Source organism: Phyllostomus discolor, chromosome 6 (assembly GCF_004126475.2).
Source record: "Phyllostomus discolor isolate MPI-MPIP mPhyDis1 chromosome 6, mPhyDis1.pri.v3, whole genome shotgun sequence".
Classification (NCBI taxonomy): Eukaryota; Metazoa; Chordata; class Mammalia; order Chiroptera; family Phyllostomidae; genus Phyllostomus; species Phyllostomus discolor.
In genome coordinates this window covers 159,180,407-159,204,104 of record NC_040908.2, presented here as the reverse complement: position 1 = coordinate 159,204,104, position 23,698 = coordinate 159,180,407, and the positions used below count along the sequence as shown (strand labels likewise).

Sequence of the window (23,698 nt, the reverse complement as noted above, 5' to 3'; positions counted from 1 at the left end):
GTCTGTCTGGAAAAAGTCCAGCCACTGTAACTATAACAAGAATGGTTTATGACATTGATGTATCCTGGCAGCCAAGGAGAGTGGACTGGAAGGTGCATGTGTGAATAATGATGACTTCACTGCACTTGTCAGTGAGTGTTGTAGACATGAATAAGCATGTGTTCTGTGTGGTCATCTCATTCAAAATGATTGAGTAGAGCAACGAATCTGCATCAAATTTTGTGTTAAGCTTGAATATTCCTCTGCAAAACCTATTCAGATGACTCAGAAGGCTTTTGGGAAGGATGCAATGACTGCTGCACAAATGAAAGTGAGACACAAATGATTCAAAGATGGCTGAGAATCTGTTGGAAGTGACCTATGTTTTGGAAGGTCTGCAACAAGCACAACACCTGAAATGCTGAATGTGTACAGGCTGCAATCAACAAAAATTGATGACTTCCAGTGGGAGAACTAGGAGTTCACTTGGGGATTCCCAAAACTACTGCATCTGAGATTTTGACACAAGAACTTAGCATGAAATATGTTGTGGCAGAACTTGTTGCAAGGCTTTTGCTACCAAAACAAAAGGAACATCGTGCTGCAGTTGTTGAGGACTTGATTCAAACCACTACCAATGAACCAGATGTCCTCAAGAAAACCATAACCAGAGATGAATCATGGATCTACAACTATGATCCAGACAGAAAGATCCAGACATCCCAATGGAAGTCTCTTGCTTCTCCATGGCCCAAGAAGGATCAGCAAGGTGCAGCAATACCAAGACCATGTTAACTTTTTTATATTGAAGGTGTTGCCCATCATGAGTATACCCCTTCAGGCCAAACAATGAATAAATAGTACTACACCAAAATTCATTCATTGGTTGAGAGATACAATATGATGAAAATGGCCGCCATTATGGGCAACTAGTGATTGGCAGCTTCATCAAAACATGATGCATGTTCATGCATCAAATCACATGCAGGCTTTTTTTGCATAACATCAAATCACCCAGGTGACTCATCCCTGCCACCAAGATTTGGCACCTTGCAGCTTCTGGCTTTTCCAAAACTAAAATAACCTTTGAAAGTGAAGAGGTTTCAGACCATTGATGAGACTCAGGAAACTATGAGGGGACAGCTGATGGCTATTGGAGAACTGTGTGAGGTTCCAAGGTGCTTACTTCGAAGAGGATTGAGATGTCATTGTCTTATCTACAATGTTTCTTGTATCTTGTATATTCTTCAATAAATGCCTCTATTTTTCGTATTGCATGGATAGATACTTTCTGGACATACCTCATAGTTCCTGTGCTGTAATCCACATTTCTGTTGCTATCCCATAACTACCAATTTATGCTGGTTAATCCCTAAACTTTTTCCACTCATTCCCCCAACCTCTCTCTCCTCTGACAACTGTCAGTCTGTTCTCTGTGTCTATGAATCTGTTTCTACTTTGTTTGTTACCTTATTTTGCTCATTAGATTCCAGATAAAAGTGAAATCATATGGTACTTCTCTTTCTCTGTATTGGCTTATTTCACTTGGCATAATACCCTTGATGCCCATCCATCTGTTGCAAAAAGGTAAGATTTCTTTCTCTTTTATGGCTGAGTAGTATTCCATTGTGTACACTACCAGAACTTTTTTATCCTCTCACCTACTGATAAGTACTTTAGCTGCTCCCAAAACTTGGCTGTTTAAATAACTCTGCAATGAACACAGAGGTACATATATTTTTTCAAATTAGCTTTTTAGTTTTCTCCAGATATATTTCTGGAAGTGAAATCACTGGGTCTTAAGGCAGTTCCATTTTTATATTTTAGAAATATTTTTCAATTTTTAAAATTTAAAATTTATTTTTCATTGAATTTATTGGAGTGACATTGTTTAAGAAAATTATATAGGTTTCAGGGTTCAGCTCTCTACTACATCACTTGTAAATTTGATTGTGAGTTCATCACTCCAAGTTATGTTTCCTTCCATCACCACTTATCCTTGCTTTATCTTACAGTTCTAATTTTAAGTTTTTGTAAGCTAGATTTCAAAAAGATTTTATTTATTTAGTTTTTTAGGAGAGCGGAATGGAGTGAGAGAGGCAGTGAAAGAAACATGGAAGCAAAAGAGAAACATAGATCAGTTGGCTGCTTCTTTTACATGCCCCAACCAGGGATGGAACCTATAACCCATGCACGTGCCCTGATAGGAAACCTAACTGTAGACTGTTGAGTCTGTGGGATGATACCCAACCAAATGAGACATGGTGGTCAGGGCTCCATCTTTATATTTTTTATTAACTCCATACTGCTTCCCACAGCAGCTGTACGAACCTGCATTCCCACTCATAGTGCACAAGGGTTTCCTTTTCTCCTTATCTTAGCAAACAATTGTTTGTTGATTTACTGATGATAACCATTCTGGCAAGAAAAGTAAACATGTTCATTATATCTTTTTTAATATTGAGGCATTGAACATGCCTTTCAATTTTTTAATTCATTGTTAACTGTAAAAAGATACTTTCTTGAAAAAACCATTTTTCCCAAACACTCTTTTCATTGCCTCTTTCACATCTTTGTTCCTCAGACTGTAGATGATGGGATTCAGCATGGGAATCACGATGGTGTAAAATGTTGACACTATCATGTCATGGTCCAAAGCGTGGCTGGAGCTTGGTCTCACGTACATGAAGAGAATGGTTCCATGATAAATTGACACTCCAGTTAGGTGAGAGCCACATGTAGAGAACACTTTCTTCCACCCCTCAGCAGAATGCATCTTCAGAATAGCCAAGAGAATTAAACCATAGGAGATCAGGACAATCAGGACAGTGACCACCTCAATGGAGCCCACCAAGTAGAAGAGTAGAAGCTGGTTTGTGTGAGTGTCAGAACAGGCAATAGCAAGGAGAGGAGGGACATCACAAAAGACATGTCTGATTTCATTGGAGGCACAGAAGAATAGGCTAAATGTGGCCACTGTTTGTATAGAGGCATTTAAAATGCCTCCAATGTAGGAAGCAATGATGAGTGGCACGTAGACTCTGGGTGACATGCTGACTGAATACAGGAGAGGGTTGTAGATTGCCACATAGCGATCATATGCCATTGCTGCCAAGAGGAAGCACTCGGTGGTCCCAAATGTAACAAAGAAAAACATTTGTGCTACACACCCAAAATAAGAAATGGCTTTGTTTTCACCCAGGAAATTGACCAACATTTTGGGTGTAACCACTGAAGAATAACAGGCATCCAAAATGGACAACACACTCAGAAAATAGTACATAGGGTTGTGCAGCCGAGAGTCCATAGTGACCAATATGACCATTCCCAAATTGCCTATCAGAGTGAAAAGATAGATAGCTAGAAAGAGTAAAAACAGAAGGACTTGCACCTCAAAATTGCCTGTGAATCCTGTCAGTATAAACATAGTGACCTCAGTGACATTTTTAGTGTGAATCTTGCGTAAATCAAAATTTGAAGTCAACTGTGACATTTTGTTTTTATTTCTAGATTTTAAAGCAGTATTGTTAAAAATAACATGTACTGTATTTTATCCCCTTGAATTTTTTCTTAAAGGGCTTATGAAATCCTTGGTGGTGAGGGAATAAGCAGTGATGAAGAAGCTGGGGCCAATGAATGCATTACCCTGTTGAATTCAAGAAATTTTGGTTAAATGATTGGATAAATTTGTCATGTTTTTAAAAATCTCAACCTATGTGCTTTAATTTCCAATTTATTTTCTGTCAAATTTACTTCCACCTAGTTTCATATCCCATCACTTTAACATTCACAAAGATGAAGAAATATATAAGTTTTAATCCAAATTATAATAGAAAGTATACATCTGAAGAGGAACCCTAGATTTCCTACGTTGTGCATGAGATGCCTTTGCTTACCATTTACAACTGTTAAAAGGAAAGCAACTGCACGTATATGACAAGATTGTGTATAAATTGGAATTGTATTGTATTTGCATGAGAAAAATGTAAAATTATTTTAGATTATTTCCAGATGACTAAAAAAAAAGCTACATTAGACTTACATGTTAACTTGTCATGTTTTGCCAGCCTTTTCCCACCAAGCCATGTATATCCTCTTTTGACTGGAATCCATTCCACTAGTCCTTCACGACACTGGTGGAGGCACCTTGTACACAAGTCATCATAGAACGTTGGTTTGGTTTGGTTTGGTTGTTCAGTTTTCTTTCTTGGTACACCTATCACCAAGTTGTGCATGTAGGCCTGCACCGTGTATTATATTGTCAATAGTTTTCCAATTTAAGTTAATGCCAGTGTGAGGTATTTTTCTATTTATATACTCATTGGTCTTGTAAAATGCTTGGGTGCAGTTTTAAGACTTATGAATGTCACAGATAAATCATGACAGTTCCAAAATATTACAGTTTCTTAAGGAGTCACTGAAATTATTATAAAGGAAAAACTACCCAATAATAGCTTATAACATTTATAAAAGCTATTGTTAAAAGCAAAATTACAAGAGCCACAAGGTAGTGTTTTATGTCTAGTATGCTTCCCTTCGCCTCTAGACTGTTTCTCATTCAGCAAAATGTGAAAAAGAAGACAGTACATAGAAAAATGGAGGCGTACCTGTACCTGGGCTGAATTCTTCACGGTTTAAACACAATGAAAGGCAGCATCTTCCACATCTAGGAGCAAGATTTCGGGAGTGTGGCTCTTGTTTCCCCTTCAGCGTGTCACAGATGGAAGGAGTGAAAAACCGCAGTGTATGGGCCCAGGGACATACCAGTGACTTATATTTGTGATGCGGAAAACCCATTTTTGTCAATGCTCACACATCAAGAACAAAAATGAGAAATTCTGCATATTTTTATTTTCCAGAAGAGTCTTCCCAGATCCATGTGGAATACTTTACATCAAAGAATAAATGGCTTTTTAAATGTGGGGATACAAATTGTTCCGCCCCCCACACGCAATGGTCATTTAATCCTTAGATTCTAAAGTAAAAAAATAGAACTAAACTCAATTTCAACTTCTGTGTAAATACAGACAACTATACTCTTGAGAACACAAACGCACAGATGTCTTATAGTAATTTTCAGTTTACTTTGAATAGTTACATTACTAAAATAATATAAAATCAATTAAAAATATATTTATGTATTAGTGTATTATTTGGGCATTACAACAAATTTATTTCTGTTTAACAAAATTTCTTGTTCCCTCTCTCTCTCTCACTCATGTTTGCCTGGACAAGGACAAAACAGGCATCAGGCAGATCAGAGGAAGCACAATGAAAACAACAAAAAGTGTGCAAGCAACTTCAGAAAATGGATTATTGTGTAGTGTATGAAAGGTATCTGTTACAAAATACACATTGACTGTTACACACAGGAGAAATTTCAGCAACAGCACAGCTCTGACCTTTACTTAATGATGTGCAGTTGTGTAAGAGTAAGAACATTATATTTGTACTCTAAAACCTTGTATTAAAAATTCCTGATTAGCATCTAGTGACAGTATAACCTTGAAAAAGTTGCTTTATTTCCCCAAACTGGAGAATACCTAAGATTCATCAAATTATCGGGCATATCTTGTTCAACAACATGAACATGGTGTGATTCCAGAGTGCTTATTTATGAGGTGCATTACAATGCATATTGAAGTGTGATTATTTTATGTGAAGGATACATCCATGGATACATGACTTCCAAATTTTATTCAACTACAACTTGTGAACAGGGAGTTGTGAAATTAGTTTTTCTTCAAAGCCTTGAGCAGTGACTGATCACCACACCAGAAGCTAAGTATTTTTCTTTTAGTTATACATATGCTTTTCATTATGGTACTTAAGATATATTTAAATATCTTCCTCATGAGATCATATCCAGTGAGCCCCAATATTCTGTGGTATCAAGACCCTTAAAAAGATAGAACTTTAAAATACATTTCTGTTGTTGTATTTTGACTCTAAGCAGAACAGTAAAAGAACAACATGTTTGCTTACATTCTTCTGATAATTGTGAGCATAATAATATTCTCATAACTCTTGATTTCACTGAGTTTATCTGTAGGGCAAGGTAGTGGTTTATGAATGAAAGTATATTTTCATCCAAATTACGTTCCATTAGAGCAATTAGCTTCCTCACTGTAGGGAATGGGAGGGATGATAGACAAGATGTGTGAGGTTCATCTACTTCATTGAGGATACTCTTCAAACAGGCATTTTGGTCAACTGATGTTTAAGGACATTAGAACTGATTGTGTTTACATCTAACAATTTCACTTGAAGAGACAGACATTAGAGAGACATAGATTAGATTTCAAAGTTTAACAAAAACAGATCATTCTGGAAAACTAAAGTCGAATGAGCTCCTCACCCAGTCAGCAAGCAAACGTCACCATCCTGCCCTGAGAATGGTGGTGCAAACACTAAGCCTGAGACAAAGCCGAGCTATCATAGCAGTTACAACACGTCATGAAGTGGCTGCCGGGTGGTAGAATTTTCGTGCACATTACCTTATGTTTTGTACACAGCAACCTGCAAACTGATTCAAAACCCTTTTATAGATGAGAAAACTGGGAACCAGCTTGACGTATAACTTGATCATGCTCACAGCTACTAGCACAGCCAGGATTCAAGCCCAGGGGTTTCTGTCTTCCAACTAAGCTCTTTTCGGGTGACCATGAAACGGTCTCATTGTGAAATGCTGCAAATTTGGAAATGTTATCCCCCAGAACAAGGCAAAATAACATCCTCCTGTATCTGAGTTCATTTACAAAACCACAAGGACAAGTAAACCGTTATATATTTATTAAAAGAAACAAATTAAAGTGGCTTCTAGATCAATTAGCAACCTAGCAAAATGAGTTTTACATTCATTTATGTCCTTTCATGAGAAAAAAATATGATTTCACAATGTTATATACCCAATGGTTAGTTGATAGGTAATTTTTCCTCATTTAACAATTTTCATAAATTTAAAAAATAGTCCCTTATTTCTATTACCTTAATTCTGTTATTTTCCATCAAGAAAATTAAATCTGTTTTCTAATTTACAAATTGATTGACATAATATGTTGTACTTTTTTTGGTCTCCCTGATATTTCCCTAAATTTTCTCTTTCAATTTTAAATTCAGCTCTAAGTTAATTAGAAATTTCCACCTCAGACTTACATATTAAAGCAGATAATCTAGTTTGAGATTCAGGATTGTAACACCTGACATTTTTAGATGATGGAAACTCCCTCCTCTTACCTGTGGACATGAACTTCTCACTCAGTGAGGATGTGCTTTGAGCATGAAGTATTTGAGCTCTTCTTATGCCAGGTTCTCAAGCGCTTCTTGAAGTCCACAGGGACACTCCACAGAGAAAAGACACTAATTCTCTTCTGGGACAGAAAGTGTATCAAGATGACTTTGTTGTGTTACCTAGTAAACAAGAGGATAATAGTGGAACAATAAGCAATATGATCAAAATGATTACATAAATGCACTTTGGACTGTAGTATAAGGTGACATTTCACTGGAAGAAAATTTTGAGCAAGACTGGAAAAGAAATTGAGTAACATAGAACAAAGATCTGTAGCTCTGATACACAACAGCTCTGTGCCATGGGTTGATAACTTAAATGCTCTGAAATTCAGTTTCATCTGGGAATATAAGCTCTTTACTTGTCTCAGAATCCTCTAACCAAGTACATAATGAAATAATCTGAAAGCATAAGCTCTAAATGAATTCACAGTGATTTAATAAAAATTACCGTGCTTTTTAAATTAATGGGATACACTTGTAAGTGGTATGAGACATACAGTTAAGATGGTTGGCATTTAGTAGAGGAGATAAGATGAATACCTGAACCACGATTATTGACAGCAGAGATGGGACAGTGTACAGATAATGGTAGCATTCTGTTTAATAGAACATTAGAATATAGAGATCAGGCAGAGACAAAGATCAAAATTTGAGTTGCGTGAGGACTTGTCTTAAGCACCCAATGCACCAATCTACAGACTAGCACTAGGCTATACACTTTTTAAAATTAAATTTATTGGGGTGACATTAGTTAATGAAATTAGGTAGGTTGCATGTATACGATTCTATGATACATCATCTGCATATTGAATTGTGTGCTCACCACCCAACACCAAATATTCTTCTGTGACCATATATTTGATCCCTTTTCCCTTTAACATCCCACTCCCCTTTAAGCTGGTAACTGCCATACTCTTACTGTATCTGTGAGTTTTTGTTTTTCTAATTTGTTTGTTTATTGTTTTCAGTGTTACATTCTACATGAGTGAAATCATATGGTTCTTGACATTTTCTGTTTGACTTATTTGGCTCAGCATGGTATCCTCAAGATCCTTCATATTGACACAAATGGCAGGGTCATGTCCTTCCTCCTGTCTGAGCAGTGTCCCATTGTACCGATGTACCACACCTTCTTATCCTATCACCTGTCAAAGGACACCTCGGTTCTCATGATGATAGGGCCACTGTGCACAATGCTGCAATGAACACAGTGGACACATATATTGTTGCAAATAAGTGTTTTCAAATATCCATGTAGATATAGCCAGAAGAGGAGTTGCTGAGTCATATGGTAACTCTATTCTTAAATTCTGAGTAACCTTCACACTGCATTCCATTGCTGCTGTACCACTTTACATTTCCACAGCAGGGAATGAAAGCTTTTCTTTTTCACCACAACCTCTCCAACACTTGTTATTACTAATCTTGATGATGATAGCCATTCTGACAGGTGCCAGGTGGGGGCTCATTGTAGTTGTGATTTGCATTTCCCTAATAGCTAGTGAAGTTGAGCCTCTTTCCATATGTCTGTTGGCCTTCAATATGTGTCCCTTTGACTTTGGGGTCATATTCATGAAATATTCTGGAAGTCTAATGTCTGTAACTTTAGTACCTGTGAATTCTCCTATGAAGTTTATGATTTCAACTCTTATATTTAGTCCTTTAGTCCATTTTGAGTTAATTTTTGTGTATCTAGGCAAATGGTAATCTATTTTCATTCCTTTGTGTGTGGCTTTTTAATTTTCTCAGCAACATTTATTGGGGAGGCTTTCCTTTCTTCATTGTATGTATGTTTTTGGCTTCTTTGTCAAAAATTATTAGCCTACACACATTTGGGTTGACTTCTGAGCTCTCAGTTCTGTTCCATTGTTCTGTGTGTCAGTTTTTCTACCAATACTACTTTTTTAAAAAAAAGTTTATTTATTTTTTATTGTTTATGCTGTTACAGTAGTTCCCGCTTTCTCTCCCTATCCCTTCTCCACCCAACCCCACACTCTCCTCTCCCTGAGTCAATGCCCATGTTGTTGTCCTTGCCCATGTGTTGTGCATAAATGTTCTTTGGTTAATACTTCACCAAATTTCATACCCCTTCCTGGCCAGCAGCTGTCAGTGTGTTTCATGTGTTTAAGCATTTGTTACTATTGTGTTCACTACATTCCACATACAAGTGAGCCCATGTGGTATTTGTCTTTCACTGACTGGCTTCATTCACTTAGCTTGCTGTTTTGACTATTGCCACTTTGTAGTATAATTTGAAGTCAGAAAGTGTGCTACCTGTGACTTTGTTCCTTTATCTAAGGGTTGCCCTGCCTGTTTAGGGTACTTTTGTTTCATACAAGTCTTATGATTTCTTTTTTATTTTGTCTTTAAAAAGTGTCATTGAGATTTTGTTGGGAATTGCATTAAATCTGTATATTACTTTGGGAAATATGGATATTTTAACTTTGTTAATTCAGTACCTTTCCACTTGTTTGTGTCTTTTCCCATCTCTCTTAATAGTGCTTTGTAATTTTTAGTGTATATACTCCTCATATCCTTTGTTAAGTGTATTCCAATGTATTTTTTCTTTTCTTTGCAATTGCAAATGAATTTGCTTTTTCCATTTCTTTTTCTGAAATGTCATTGTTGGGATATAGGAATGCAATGAATTGCCACAGTGATTTTGTATTCTGCAACTTTATACTGTGTTTACAGACTCTACACATTTTTTGGTGGAGTCTTTCAGGATTTCTATATAAAGAATCATGTAATGTGTAAAAAGTGACAATTTTACTTCTTCATTCCCAACTTGGATGCTTTTTATTTCTTTCTCTCTCCTGGATGCTGTGGTGAGGACACTTAGTCATACATGGAAAAACAGTGGCGAGAGTGGACATCCTTGTCTTATTCCTGATCTTAGAGGGAAAGCTCTCAGTTTTCCACCATTGAGTAGGATATGAGACGAGGGTTTGTCCTGTAAGGCCTCTATGATGTTGAGGTACTCTCATTCCATACCCATTTTACTGAGTGTTTAATCAAAAATAGATGTTATATCTTGTCAAATGCTTTTTTTTGCATCTCTTAATATGATCATGTGATTTATATCCTTTATTTTGTTAATGTGCTGTTTTACACTGAAATGGATCAAAGACCTTAATGTAAAACTTGAAACAATAAATTATATAGAAGAAAACATAGGTACTAAACTTACGGACTTTACTCTTATGGAGTATTTTATGAAAGTGACCCCAAAGGTAAGGGAAGAAAGGACATAAAACCAGTGCATGAGACTATATCGAACTAAAAAGATTGTGCACAGCAACAAAAAATTGCCAACAAAACACAAAAGCAACAACCTAAATGGGTGAAGATACTTGCAAACAATAGCTATGATAAAGGGTTAAATCTAAAATACATAAAGAACTTATTTAACTCAAGCCCAAACAAGGAATGCAATGTAAAAATGGGTAGAGGACCTGAACAGACATTTCTCCAAGAAGACGTGTAACAACTTTCTCAGCCCTACATCTTCCAGAAGCTCCCTCCCTGCTGAACCCTCACCTTCCTGCTGTACCTGCCCTACTAACTGATACTCTTCTCAGCACTTTTTCCCTCCAGGTGAAGGCCTGACCTTCTTAACAGGAGCATGAGCCACCTGCTTCAGACATCCTCAGGGACCTCTGACACTACATCAGTCTGTCACTGTCCTTTTGTGACACTCTGCTTGAGCCTGGGTAAAGGTGGAGTGCTTCTGGAAAACTGAAGAAAAATAAAATGTTTACTGGGCCTCCCTCTCTACCTATGTTAAAATTTTCTATTTTGTTTCTAGTTTTGCCTATGCATGTTTACTGTTTGTGTGCATATGTATTAGCTAATCAAAGAACCCAAAATATCTGTATTGATTTTCTAAATATCAACATGTAGTACAGTACTCCAGACCTGCTTACTTTCTGTTATTAAATAAATTATCATGTTGTTATTTTAAGCCAGAAGGTAATTGGGGTATATTCCCCTTGGGGCATCTCCTATGGGTTTTATCAAAGTTGAACAGGTTGATATAAGCAATCTAAATAAACCATATTTGTAATGTACCTAAACATGCATTTGCTGTTTGCTCTACAGGTAAGAGGCAGTTTCAGAAAGTATGCAGAATATTATAATAGGAAAGATCAAAAATAATGGGTCAAATATATGTTATGAAATTTCAGTGCTAAGCCCTTTGGTTGTTGCCTATTGATTGCACAGTTGAGTTCATCACAGTCTGATGACTGCAGAGACTAAGAATTGAGTGACAATACTTCCTAGAATAAAAAAGCATTGCATTTATTTCTTAAGGAAATTGAGAATGTTCCCAATAGAGTACATATTTTCATTATTCTGATGAAAGAATGTGAGAGCACCATGAAGTACTAAAACAGTAAATTTCCCAATGGAAGGCAAGAAAATATTTGATGCATTCCCCAGCTGGGTGTTATTTTCATATAATGAGGAAAATAATAATTCTGTAGGTTTCTTTAGGTATCTATGTAATGTAGAAGCCACTTCAGATCACTACTTACTTACTAAGGTTTCAGTAGTCTTAATAGCTTGAAAAACCCAAATACATCAAGTCCATGTGCTGAGTATTTCTGTTGGGGGAGAGCAGGGAGGTCAGGTGCAGAATGAAGCCATGGTGTACGGGGGACAGTGAAAAGTGCCTTCCCCCTGAGGGTGACTAGGAGTGACTCAGGCTCTGGTACGCTCTCAAGTGAGAGTTGCTACACAGGTGAGATACAAAGGTGTGTGCAGAAGTCCTCTCCCACAGCTTGGCAAGTGGCTGCTGTCATTCCTCTCCTCCTGTGCAAGCTCGGTGTCTCAATACTGAGCCCAGGATTCTGTGGTATTCTGCCCAGTATTAATGTTCCATTTTTGGAAGTGGGTTTACCTTAATTCATAAAGGTTGATATTATATTACTAAACTCTTTAAGTTACATGGTAATTTTCTGATTATAACTCTGAGCCCTATCCTTATGTCCTATGAATTTCATTCATACCCATCTGTCAGAAATGATGGTCATGAGAGACATTTAAGGAAAGTATTTACAATGGTACTTTTCATTATCTTATTTGCTCAGTGCAAAATTAAGCCCACTTCAATGTAGAAAAATGTGTCATGGTGACCTGTGTGTATCTTTGGTGTTGTTTTAATGAATTATACAGCTGACAATCCTCTTTATGTTCTAATCCAGACACAGAAGAGTGAACAGAGGAAAAACTAAAATTATAGTAAAATTCATTAGATTTAATCCAATAGAGAAATGTTTGAGTGCAAAGTAATTATCACAAAATGAAAATATTACATGTAGATAAAAACAAGATATCTAGTTCAAAGCTCTGGTCACCTCTGTTTTTTGATAATGTAGTTATGCCATTAGTGTTGTGGACCAATATTAGCTAATTTTTAAAAGTGAATACATGTGGTGACAAACTTCACTTACATGTGCATGTTAAATTTATAATAAAAATTGACATATTTTAAAAACTTGTTTTAAATACTTATTGTTTTAATTAATATCTACTGATATGAATCATATTTAAATCCTATCTAATTCATCTGTGTCTGTGCATTATTGCATCTGCTCTGCCATTTAAATTCACTGCTCTTTAAAGAAGAGTAAATTGTGGAGGGAAGCTAACATCACACATGATTTTTCATGATGGAGCTGAGCACATATTTTCAAATTCCAGATATTCTATCATTTTCCTCGTACTGGGGGTTTCACGGAATTGATGAAAAGAGCTGTTTTGGGGTGGAGCTTTTCCTTGTAATTTTTAACAGCGTTACAACCCGGATTGACAGCATCACATTTATCAAAGTTTGTTTTGTTACTTTTGTCTCTTTTATTCTGACCTCACCTACACAGATTCTTTCATCAGACCCTCTCTTTGATCATTGTCATATTATCCTTCACCATGGCATTCCTTAAATTTAAAAGAACTGTGTTTTTTCAGTCTATTTGGTAAGAATGGAAGGTGGGAATGGAGACAAACGTATTTGAACAACAATAAAAAATAAAATAAAATAATTAGAAAAAGAAAAACAACAAGTTTGTGTAGTAATATGTGTAGGTCATCCCCAAAGCAATTACTATTATAGTATATTGAAGAATCACACATGTAATTTCTTTGGGGAGCAATATTTTTAAATGCTGATGCACTTCAAGTCACAGAAAATGTCAAATGCTTTCCAAACAGTGAGAGACAGATTCATACACAACAAAATCTTTCAGAATTTCTTTTTTAAATAAAGCAGCAACACTGGGATTTGAAAAAAAGATTTTTAAAATGAAATGAAGTTTTGAAAAGGATTTTATTGTGTCAGAGTAGCTCAAAAACGTTCAATTCATCGGGAGAGTGGTTAAAGTACTCCAACTTATGTTCCAAAGCTTTTGTTTCAGGACACAGGATTTAAACTAAATTCTGCTTTCTCTGATGTTTGATATGAGTAGTTTCTGTTTCCTTTCTTTTAATCTCCCTAATAATTATATGATGTTTTCCCCTGCTATTGACAATTCTTCTAGGGAGTCCTGACTTCATCTTTCCCAGAAGATTGTTAGTATGTGCTTTGTTCTCTAGTTTTGTTTTTTTGCAAAGGATGATTTTATTAATTCTTAAGCATAGATAGACAAACACACATAAGTGTATAGGAAAAGACACAGAGTGGAAGGACCACCAGGGCAACAGTTATCTCTGGAGGAGACAGCAAATCGGGTGGAAGGAGGAACTGGAAGGAGAGTGTCATGTTTTGCTCTCTGTATTTCTGCGCTTGGGGAATTGTTTTATAAGCAAAGATTTATATATTGCTTACAATGTATACTTTTGAAAATATAATAAATAGACAAATATGTAAATGAGCAATATGAACAGTGAAAACAACTTTACTGAAGTGAATGCAGTGTTTTAACCATCAGAGTTTTCTAGGGAAAAGGTAGTAGGACTTCTCAGTCTTTGATTCCAAATGGTTCCTCTCTCATTAATGGGCTCATGTTAACACATAGAAAATGGAGCTTGAATTAAAATAATGTAAAAAATAGAATTAGCAGCAGATTATGTGTCCTTCAGACTGACTCGGATTTTCTAGGGGTGGATATAAAAAATTAAATAAATGAATGTGATAACACACTTGAACAAAATGCATCCTCTCACTGGTGTTATACTATGGTCTAAAAATGACACCATCAGTTCAGGTTCCTGTATCATGTTGACTCCTATTTAAACAACCATTGGACCATGAAGGAAAGATTTTTTTCTATACCTTCTAGCTGATTTCCTGGGTTCATTTACTTTTAAATAAAAGTTTTCTGTCTAGGTGTGATGATTATTTCTTACTCTTGTTATATGTCTAGTTACTGATCTTTCTGAACTTAACTGCAACTTTTATCTAGTTGTTATTTCACTGACCAAAATCAACATTATCTAAGTATAATACTCTAAAAGAAAGAATATATTCCTTGTCATCTCAAATCATTCGTTCATTTTCAGTACAGAATTTTGCGAAAGTAGATGAACATGTATTAAGAATTTAGATTTCCAAAAAGAATACAAATGAACAAATACTTGCCCCAAAAGGACAATATAATGCTGAACACTTGAAAACCAAACTGAATGACACACAAACTGTCATACAATTTTTTATTAAATCATTATCCATGTTCTTAAGGTAATATGGATTATTTTATTTTAATCTTTATCATAATTTTTCCTTTACCATTTCATTCCCTTACACCCTCTCCCCCAGCAATCATCACATTGTTGACCATGTCCATGAGCCCTTTTCCCTTTTCCCTCAATCCCTGCACCCTCTAATATCCCACCCACACTACCTGTCATCTGCTCTCCATCTATGAGACTATCTGTGTCTTACTTGTGAGTTCAGTCTGTTCCTTAGATTCCACATAGGAGTTCTTTTTTATTCAATAACATGAGAGAGTGGGAAGATTGTAGAGTGTAACTCACAAAATATTACAATTCATTACGCTGTTAGTGTGTCAAACAAAGCTGATTTAACATGTTCCATATTTAAACTTATTTTAAAGATTCACTTTTAGTAATATAAGTTCATTTTCAATATTTACTTTGTTTTGAGATAAAAAGTAATGTCATAATAAAATAATAAAATGTTTTTTTAGTTGTTTATTTGTGTTTCAATGTCACTTAGTAGGAAAACAACTAATGGAATTCATTGGTGAATTACCAATTTGACTTCACAGTTTTTAAATAACATGAGTTGAAACCCAAATTTTCCATTTGATTCTGTAGTGAACGGCATCAACCTTTGACCTAGGCTGTGGTCCTGGTTCTTGAACTGCAGCTGAGGTATTATTCACTGGAAAGAAACAAATATGAGAGTAAAAGACAGACAACTGTACTTGAACAACAATTAAAATAAAATTTTAAAAAAGAAAGAAATATGAAGACATAGGTCACTTTAACTGAGTCACAAATTTGTTCATTTGGTCAGAACACTATGAATAGTAATGTTATAATATCTTTGAGTTTTTTTGATGAGGTTTCGACATGAAGAATGCCACTGAAGTTACTACATTTGTACTGAAGGGCTACACAGACAATCGAGAACTGCAAATTATCTTATTCTTCCTGTTTCTAGCAATTTACCTCTTCACTCTGATGGGAAATTTAGGGCTGATTGTATTGGTCATTGGGGATTCCCGGCTCCACAACCCCATGTACTATTTTTTGTGTGTGCTGTCATCAGTGGATGCCTGCTTTTCTTCAGTAATTACTCCAAATATGTTAGAAGATTTTCTGTCAAGGAATAAAGTCATTTCACTCCTTGGATGTGCAACACAGATGTTTCTCGCAGTTACTTTTGGGACCACAGAATGCTTCCTCTTGGCTGCAATGGCATATGATCGCTATGTGGCAATCTGCAACCCTCTCCTGTATTCAGTCAGCATGTCACCCAGAGTCTATGTGCCACTCATCATTGCTTCCTACATCGGAGGCATTTTGAATGCCTCTGTACACACAGTGGCCACATTTAGGCTACCCTTCTGTGCCTCCAATGAAATCAGACATGTCTTTTGTGACATCCCTCCCCTCCTTGCTATTGCCTGTTCTGACACTCACATAAACCAGCTTCTACTCTTCTACTTGGTGGTCACCATTGAGATGGTCACTATCCTGATTGTCCTGATCTCCTATGGCTTCATTCTTTTGGCCATTCTGAGGATGCATTCTGTTGAGGGGAGGAGAAAAGTGTTCTCTACATGTGGCTCTCACCTAACTGGAGTGTCAGTATTTTATGGAGCCAGCCTCTTCATGTATGTGAGACCGAGTTCCAGCTACGCTTTGGACCATGACATGATAGTGTCAACATTTTATACCATTGTGATTCCCATGCTGAATCCCCTCATCTACAGTCTGAGGAACAAAGATGTGAAGGAGGCAATGAAAAGAGCATTTGGGAAAAATGGGTATATGAATAAAGTACATTTTCTCTCTAACCATTAAATATAAATAAAATACGAATGATATTTGGTGTCTTCTCAATAATTATAATAAAATGTTTTGTTTTAGCATACTAGTGTCTTGTTATTCATCTTACACCTTTTCTTTTTAAGGTCACAGGGAAACTTCCACCTGTGCATATTCTACACAAGCAGTAAAACTGTATCATTTATTTGTTTCTTACTTAATTCATTCTCAGAAACACAGCACACACACATATTTACATATACGCTGATAGTGACTACATTAGTTTGTAAGGTCTGCTGTCACAAAGTACAATAGACTAGTTAGTGGTTTATACCACACAAATTTATTTCTCAATGTTCTGTAGTGTAGAAGTCTGAGATCAAGTTAAAGCAGGTTGATTTCTTCTGGGATTTTTCTCTTTGGTTCATACACAGCCATCTTCCCCCTGTGTCTTTACATATTGTTTTCTGAGTGTCTGTGTGCTATTATCCTTTCTTATAAACATACTAGTCATATTGGATAAGGGACCACCCAAATACTGTATTCTAACTTAATAACGAGGTATTTTGAGTATTCAGAGATTAAGAAGCAATATTTTAAGTATCCATATCTGATCATTGAAGTTTCATACTCAGTTTATTTCATAATGGGGTTTAAATTAATAAAATATAATATCATGCGTCCATTTCTTAATATAATCATGTTTTATGATTGTGAAAACATGAATTACCTTTATCACTCAGTTTTATATTGCATTGGGTCTTTGAGAGAGCTATTTTCTAAAGTGGTGTTTTTTATTGTTAGTAACCTCCTATGACCTTTATAGCTCAAAATGCTATTGTAGTTAGACTGACTTAATAAGAAATATATATTCTGATATTTATTTAGAAATACATATTTTAGAATTTAGTTCAATAGTATTGTTAACCCCAATTCATGTACATTTTGTGAGATGAAGTAAAGACTTGTTTTCACAGCCCCTTTTTTCAAAAATATTGCTCCAACATAGATAATGGTGGTTGTTTATACAAATGTCTTTATAAGTATTGAAAGAACAAAACCAGTCCTGTAGAGAAGCTTGGAATAGAAGGTCACAACTGGGGGTATAATTTATAGGAGGATCCCAAGCTCCATAAAGTAATAGCTCTATTTGTAAGAGGGATAGAAAAAAAATGTATGCCATAATTGAAATACAGAGAAAAAAAGAAAGGAGAGGCAAGAAGGAGGAGAGAGAGAGAGAGAGAGGAGCCAGCACAGTGGTTCCTCTGTAAGGCTGGGGAACAAGGATAGGCAACTGGGAAATTCAGGAGTTCAGTTTCTCTGAGCAGGAGGCCTGATGCAACCCCATAACCTCTACCTGGCCTTCTTCCACTGTATCTGCAGTGAGTTTCCTTCATTTTCAAATGATTTCTGTGAAAGGACTTTTTTGTTTTCATGGAGGTGTGGAACCCACCCTTCGGAAAGCAGCCATGATCTATGTGAAGTAGGACAACTGGACACCTGGTACGAAGTCCTGAGGACTTTCAGTGAGAGAGCATCAGTGCTCCAACCAAATTCATCCAGAGCTTAAGGGGCCAGAAAATCTCCATGGAAAACCTTAAAGTTTCTCAGTTTTACTTTTGAATTAGAAAAGGTTGTGAACTTGTTCAAATTCTGTAATCTTGACTTGCATGTTGCACCCACTCTCTTTACTAAATGTGAGTAATGTGTTGCATGTACAGAGCTAGGGCAGGTATTGAGGGTCTAAAGTGGGGGCAGTGGTGGAGGTGATGGGTCTCCTTAAGATTTGGTGTCACTTTGAGGACAACTTTTTTTGTTTAATAACAATTCATTCCAAAAGACAGTAATTAAAATGCTATAAGAAGTGTTTATTGTTATGATTGCATATAAAGTCAACACAGCAGTGTTTAGTGTAAGAGTATAATTTGGAAAGAGTGAGTATATGTTACTTTTGGATAAATAGCAACACTTCACTTTTGGGTACATCCACCAAGTGAAGAGATAAAATGAAAGGCTTAAAAAGGTAAAATCCCCTTTTACATATTTTTTATTTGTTTAGCCGCATGTCCTGTTTCTTGTTTGCATGTCTACGGAAGCATTCTTGTTCAGTTTTTATTTTGTTCTAAAGGTTCATTTTTTCTCTGTGATAGAAATTTCTTTTAAGCTCAAGACAAAAAATGGTTGCAAAAGGTTGAGAAATTAAAGGAAAAATGCTACAAAAACAATAAAACTTTTAATAGCTGAACAAAAGATATCTGTGGCAGGAAAGATGGTCTCACTCGACCACTTTCTGAGAAGTGACCCATGTGCGCCTTCACCACCAGCTATCAGGCTTGCTCTTCCTTGTTTAGAAATTATAAAAGTCTTTTAATAAGTTTAACTGTGTTTTAAAATGTGTTTATTTTAATATTGCTGTTTATTGCTTACATAACTGTGTTTTCTTGGGTCAGCTAATGAATTTTTCTAAAGGTAAAATTGGGTGTTTGAGGTTGGAAGAAAAAGGATTAGGATTTTCCCATTAAAATTCATGGAGTTTTAAACTATTAGTTGCCTCTGAACAGCGGGATTGTCAGAGGCCAAAGAAAACCCTTCATGAAGATAGTTCTACATTTACGTTAGTCTGAGTGATTGCAATGGGTTATGCAGGAACCTCTTCAATGCGTCCTTTACATCCTTGTTCCTTAGGCTGTAAATGATGGGATTGAGCATTGGTATCACGAGGGTATAGAAGACCGAGGCCATTTTATCAGTATCTAGTGAGTGGTTGGTCCTTGGCTGCAAATACATGAAGAGGAGAGTCCCATAGAACACAGTGACAGCCATCAAGTGAGAAGCACAGGTGGAAAAGGCTTTGTGTCGCCCCTCAGAGGAACGGATCCTCAAGATGGCAAGGATGATGTTAAAGTAGGATATCAGAACAATAATCATAGAGAAAAACAAATTGATTACTGAAAAGGTAAACACAACAGTTTCTGGAACATAGGTATCAGAACACGACAATGCTAATAAAGGAATAATATCACAGTAAAAATGGTTGATCACATTGGAAGAGCAGTAGGACACAGAGAACACACAGGAAGAGACAGTCAGTGCTGTGGTCAGGCTGCAGAAGTGTATAAGGAACACCAGCAGAAGGCAGACCTGTGGAGACACCACCACCATGTAGTGCAGGGGGTTACACACGGCCACATAGCGGTCATAGGCCATCGCAGCAAGTGTGAAAATCTCAGCCACAACGAAAAGTATGAATTCACCCAGTTGCACTGCACACCCATAGTAGGAGATGGTTTTCTTGGAAACCAAGAAGTTAACCAGCATTTTAGGGGCAATGACAGTAGAGGTGCCAAGATTGACCACAGCCAAGTGCCGGAGGAAAAAGTACATGGGGGTCTGAAGTCGAGAGTCGACAGTGGTGAGGGTGATGATGCCCAAGTTCCATGCCACGGTCAGCCCATAGATGGCCAGGAAAACAAAGAAGAGTGGGATCTGGAGCTCTGGGCTGCCTGAAATACCCATGAGAATGAACTCGGTCACCTGCGAGAGATTCCCTGGTGCCATTGATGTTGTTGCTTTCATCAGTGAATGGGGACAATGAAGAGATGAAGAGACAATAAGGTTCTTTCTCTGTTTGATGCCAGCTGGTTAAAAGGTTCATTTAAAATCAGTTTATTTCTTTATTTTTTTGTTGTTTGTCATTGGCTTTTATGTGTTTTTATAAAATTTGTATTAAATTGATTGGGGTGACATTGGTTAATAAAGTTATATATATTTCAAGTATATGAATCTGTCATATGCCATCTGTGTATTTATCAGCTTTTTTTGTTCACATCTTGTTTTCTCTCAATCTTTTCATAAAATCCTAAAACACAAACTCTCCCGAGACCAATTTCAGACTCTTAGAACTGTCTGAGTAAGGCACTGGTTTATTATTCACTGCTGTCTAGAGTTTGTATTGTGTGAATGCACACTGTTTCATTATATGTATTAATATTGATATGCATATATTAATTATATTAATATTTGTGATTTCTTGAATATATATATTCCAATGTATGTTCACCTACGTACACATGCCTCTGAGTGTGTGTATGTTTATGTTTCCAAAGATAAAACACAGTTACCTATAAGAACCAGGTGAGCCAGAGTGACTTCCAGGTACTTTTCCTTAGCTGCCACAGACCTCCTCTCCACCCCATACCTCATCAACATCATCCATGGAAATTTCAATATTTCCACGTGAACCTGTTAGTATCCTGGGTTTTTCCTCACCAATTTCCACCACACTGCCGTGCTTCAGCTGCTCACAGACCGACTACACCTCAGTACTGCTTCTGCTCAGTATCAGTCAGAAACTGTGTGCTCTTCACTGAATCCCACTTCCTTTCTTTTACCAAATAATCCAGTCTGGTCCTATCACTGTGACTTCTGGCCGTTCAGAGTTTTCTCTGCTCTTTGGTTCTGGTAGCCCTTCCTTTCCTTTTCAGCTTATACTTCTTTTCTTTAAACAGTTTAAAGCATGTTTTGATTTTTTTGGTTATTACTGACAGTTTTGATTTGTTAAAGCTTGATCAGTGTGTTTTAGTTGGATAGAGAAGTGAATGCGGGAGAGCACTGGCATTATTTAGTGTGCACCTACTCTGTGCCCAGAGTGGGGCTAGGCGTTCTGAAACAGTGATGTCATTATTCTTTAGGGAGTCCTAGAGAACAGTTGTAATTATTTCTATGTCTAATGGAAATATTACTGAGGTTTAATGGGATTAGGTTAAACAAAGAGTCTGTATAAGATGTTGGTTAATGGTAGGGTTTTATGGTTTACCTTTAATGTGTTTTGTTTGCTTGTTTGGTTGGTGAGTTGGTTTGTTGCCTGTCGTGTCTGTAATTGTTAGCTGTGTGATTTTTTTCCAAGTGTTTCTATTCTTGGGGATAGTGCAATACATAGGTTAGGCAGATACACAGCTCCCCATAAAAAATACATGCACATTAATTGTTACCAGTAGTTAATGTTATTAACATGTTTCGAATGATTTTTCAAATGTAGTTTCTTATGTCAGCCCTGGGAACTCATCCTACCTTACTGAAGGCTTTTATCATTGACATAGAAATAGCAAGTGAATTATAATTTTACATATTCAAGAACTGGATCACAGATACCCAGCTATGTATTGAACAAGAAAATCAGGCTGTGCTCTCTCACAATCTCATTCTCTTAAAACTCTGGTGTTTATTTGTTTTAAAGATGCTTACTCCCATCCATCAGCTACATATCTAATGTGCTGATCTGATGCTGTTGAACCAGCAGTCCCATATCTTGACTCCTACTACTGCATTCAAGAAGAATTGCACAGGTAAGTTTTGGTGGAAAACACAGTGGCAACACTCCCTCATCAAAATACTTCATCTGTGCCCTGGTTGGTGTGGCTCAGTGGACTGAACACTGGTCTATGAACTGAAAGGTCACCAGTTAGATTCCCAGTGAGGACACATGTCTGGCTTGCAGGCCAGATCCCCAGTTAGGGGTGTGTGAGAGGTAACCAACTGATTGTACATTGAGGCTTCTCTCCCTTTCTTTCTTCCTCCTTTAACCTCTCTCTAAAAAGAAAAAAATAAAATCTTAAAACAAATAATTGTTTCTTTGCTACAAATCAAGTAACTCCATACATATTTTATTTTGAGATAATATGTTTACTATACTTACCCTTAATTTAACAAAACCAAAAAAAGAGCATCGACAATAGCAATGATTGATTATCTATTATGAATTTGTGCAATTGATTTTTGAAATGGAGAATATGTTTGTATATCCTACCTGTTATGTATTTCCTCTTCTACTGCAATATAACTGAAGGCAAAGCTATACAGTGTTGTTCCTTATTTTGGTAACTGTTTGTCATTGAAATAAAGTTTCTCTGGAACAGCCTCAGTTTTCTCTTATGTGTTCAGAATCTTGTTTGATACACCAGTGTTCCTGAAAAAGGAAATTTTACCTCTTTACAAATGCTTTTTTTCTAATTTGTTTTTAATATGAACATCTTCTAGGTCTACCAAGACAATACATTCTTGGCAAATAAAATATTTAAAATGTACCTAATTTTAATAATTTTATCCTGTAATTATAATAAAGAATAGTGCAAATTAATTTCTAAACAGCTTCTGATATGATTTTAAAACTGAGCAGTGTGATTTGAGCTCTCCATATTCACCAGCAATACAGAGACTGTGAACATCAGCGAATCTTTCCATGCTAAGGTTCACTGCCCTGTGCAATGCCAAAAGCAGGAAAGGGAGACAAACTGGTTGTTATTAATGTTAAGTAAGTGGGTTAGTCTTCCTTGAAGACGTATTGTAAAGGCAGTTGCTTTTATGATAGAGTGCCCTCTAACACATCCATCAATTCTGCCAGTTCTATGGTAAAAAAAAAGTTTCTTATTATATTAAGGTGAAACATACTCTCTGTAATGACTATTCATCATTCTGTATAAATGCTCATGCAGTCTAATTTATCAGTAGGGATGCTGGACACTATTTCGCAAGTCTATTACCATCACTTCCACTTGGCAGTCAGTGGGCAGAGATGAGACAAGAGAACAGAGCAGCTATCATTTCAGTCCTGTGTCTGATTTGAATTAGCAAATTTCCAAGATGCTTGCTCCACACATCCAGAATTAGTAATAAGAAAAGTATTCAGTTTAACCTACCAATTTACAGAGATCTGCTGAGACTCCCTTTAAAGGTTGTTGCAGGAAGCATGCTAACAGGCTTTACAAGTGTCTGAAGTCCCTGCAGATCTTCACACTGAAGTATGTTTGTGTATGGCCCCAACCCCCAAACATGAGAACCAGAATTCCCAGATAAAGTCCTGATTCCCCTTGGAAGGGAAGACAAGTAAAAAGCTCATTAAACAGGTCTCTATGCAAAACTTTCACCCAAAGAATAAAAAATGTGGAGATAGCCTAGGGACTGAGGTAATCAT

At 36.5% G+C, this 23,698-nt stretch overlaps 3 protein-coding genes across 3 annotated transcripts in view; 1 reads left to right on the top strand and 2 right to left on the bottom strand.

Moving 5' to 3' along the window:
• Positions 1-2,463: 2,463 nt before the first annotated feature.
• The window catches only part of LOC114500564 (olfactory receptor 1094-like), an 86,637-nt gene continuing 65,402 nt past the window's right edge, over positions 2,464-23,698 (bottom strand). Inside the window, exon 2 of the mRNA XM_028517282.2 lies at positions 2,464-3,625. Within this exon, the coding sequence (XP_028373083.1) occupies positions 2,480-3,472 (993 nt within the window). The 5' untranslated portion in view covers positions 3,473-3,625 and the 3' untranslated portion in view covers positions 2,464-2,479. The remainder of the gene's footprint in view (positions 3,626-23,698) is intronic.
• LOC114500555 (olfactory receptor 1086-like) lies at positions 15,699-16,764 on the top strand. Its single transcript, XM_028517271.2, has one exon. It carries the CDS (start codon positions 15,808-15,810, stop codon positions 16,762-16,764), a length of 957 nt encoding a protein of 318 aa, XP_028373072.1. The 5' UTR covers positions 15,699-15,807.
• Positions 18,663-22,688, bottom strand: LOC114499075 (olfactory receptor 8J2-like). Its single transcript, XM_028515029.2, has 2 exons — positions 22,535-22,688; positions 18,663-20,297 (listed from the first exon to the last, which is right to left on the bottom strand). The coding sequence occupies exon 2, from the start codon at positions 20,284-20,286 to the stop codon at positions 19,339-19,341; it is 948 nt and encodes a 315-aa protein (XP_028370830.1). The 5' UTR covers positions 20,287-20,297; positions 22,535-22,688; the 3' UTR covers positions 18,663-19,338.

Coding starts and splice junctions, on each gene's coding strand:
- LOC114499075 (XM_028515029.2), bottom strand. CDS start 20,286: ATGGCACCAGGGAATCTCTCGCAGGTGACCGAGTTCATTCTCATGGGT.
- LOC114500555 (XM_028517271.2), top strand. CDS start 15,808: ATGAAGAATGCCACTGAAGTTACTACATTTGTACTGAAGGGCTACACA.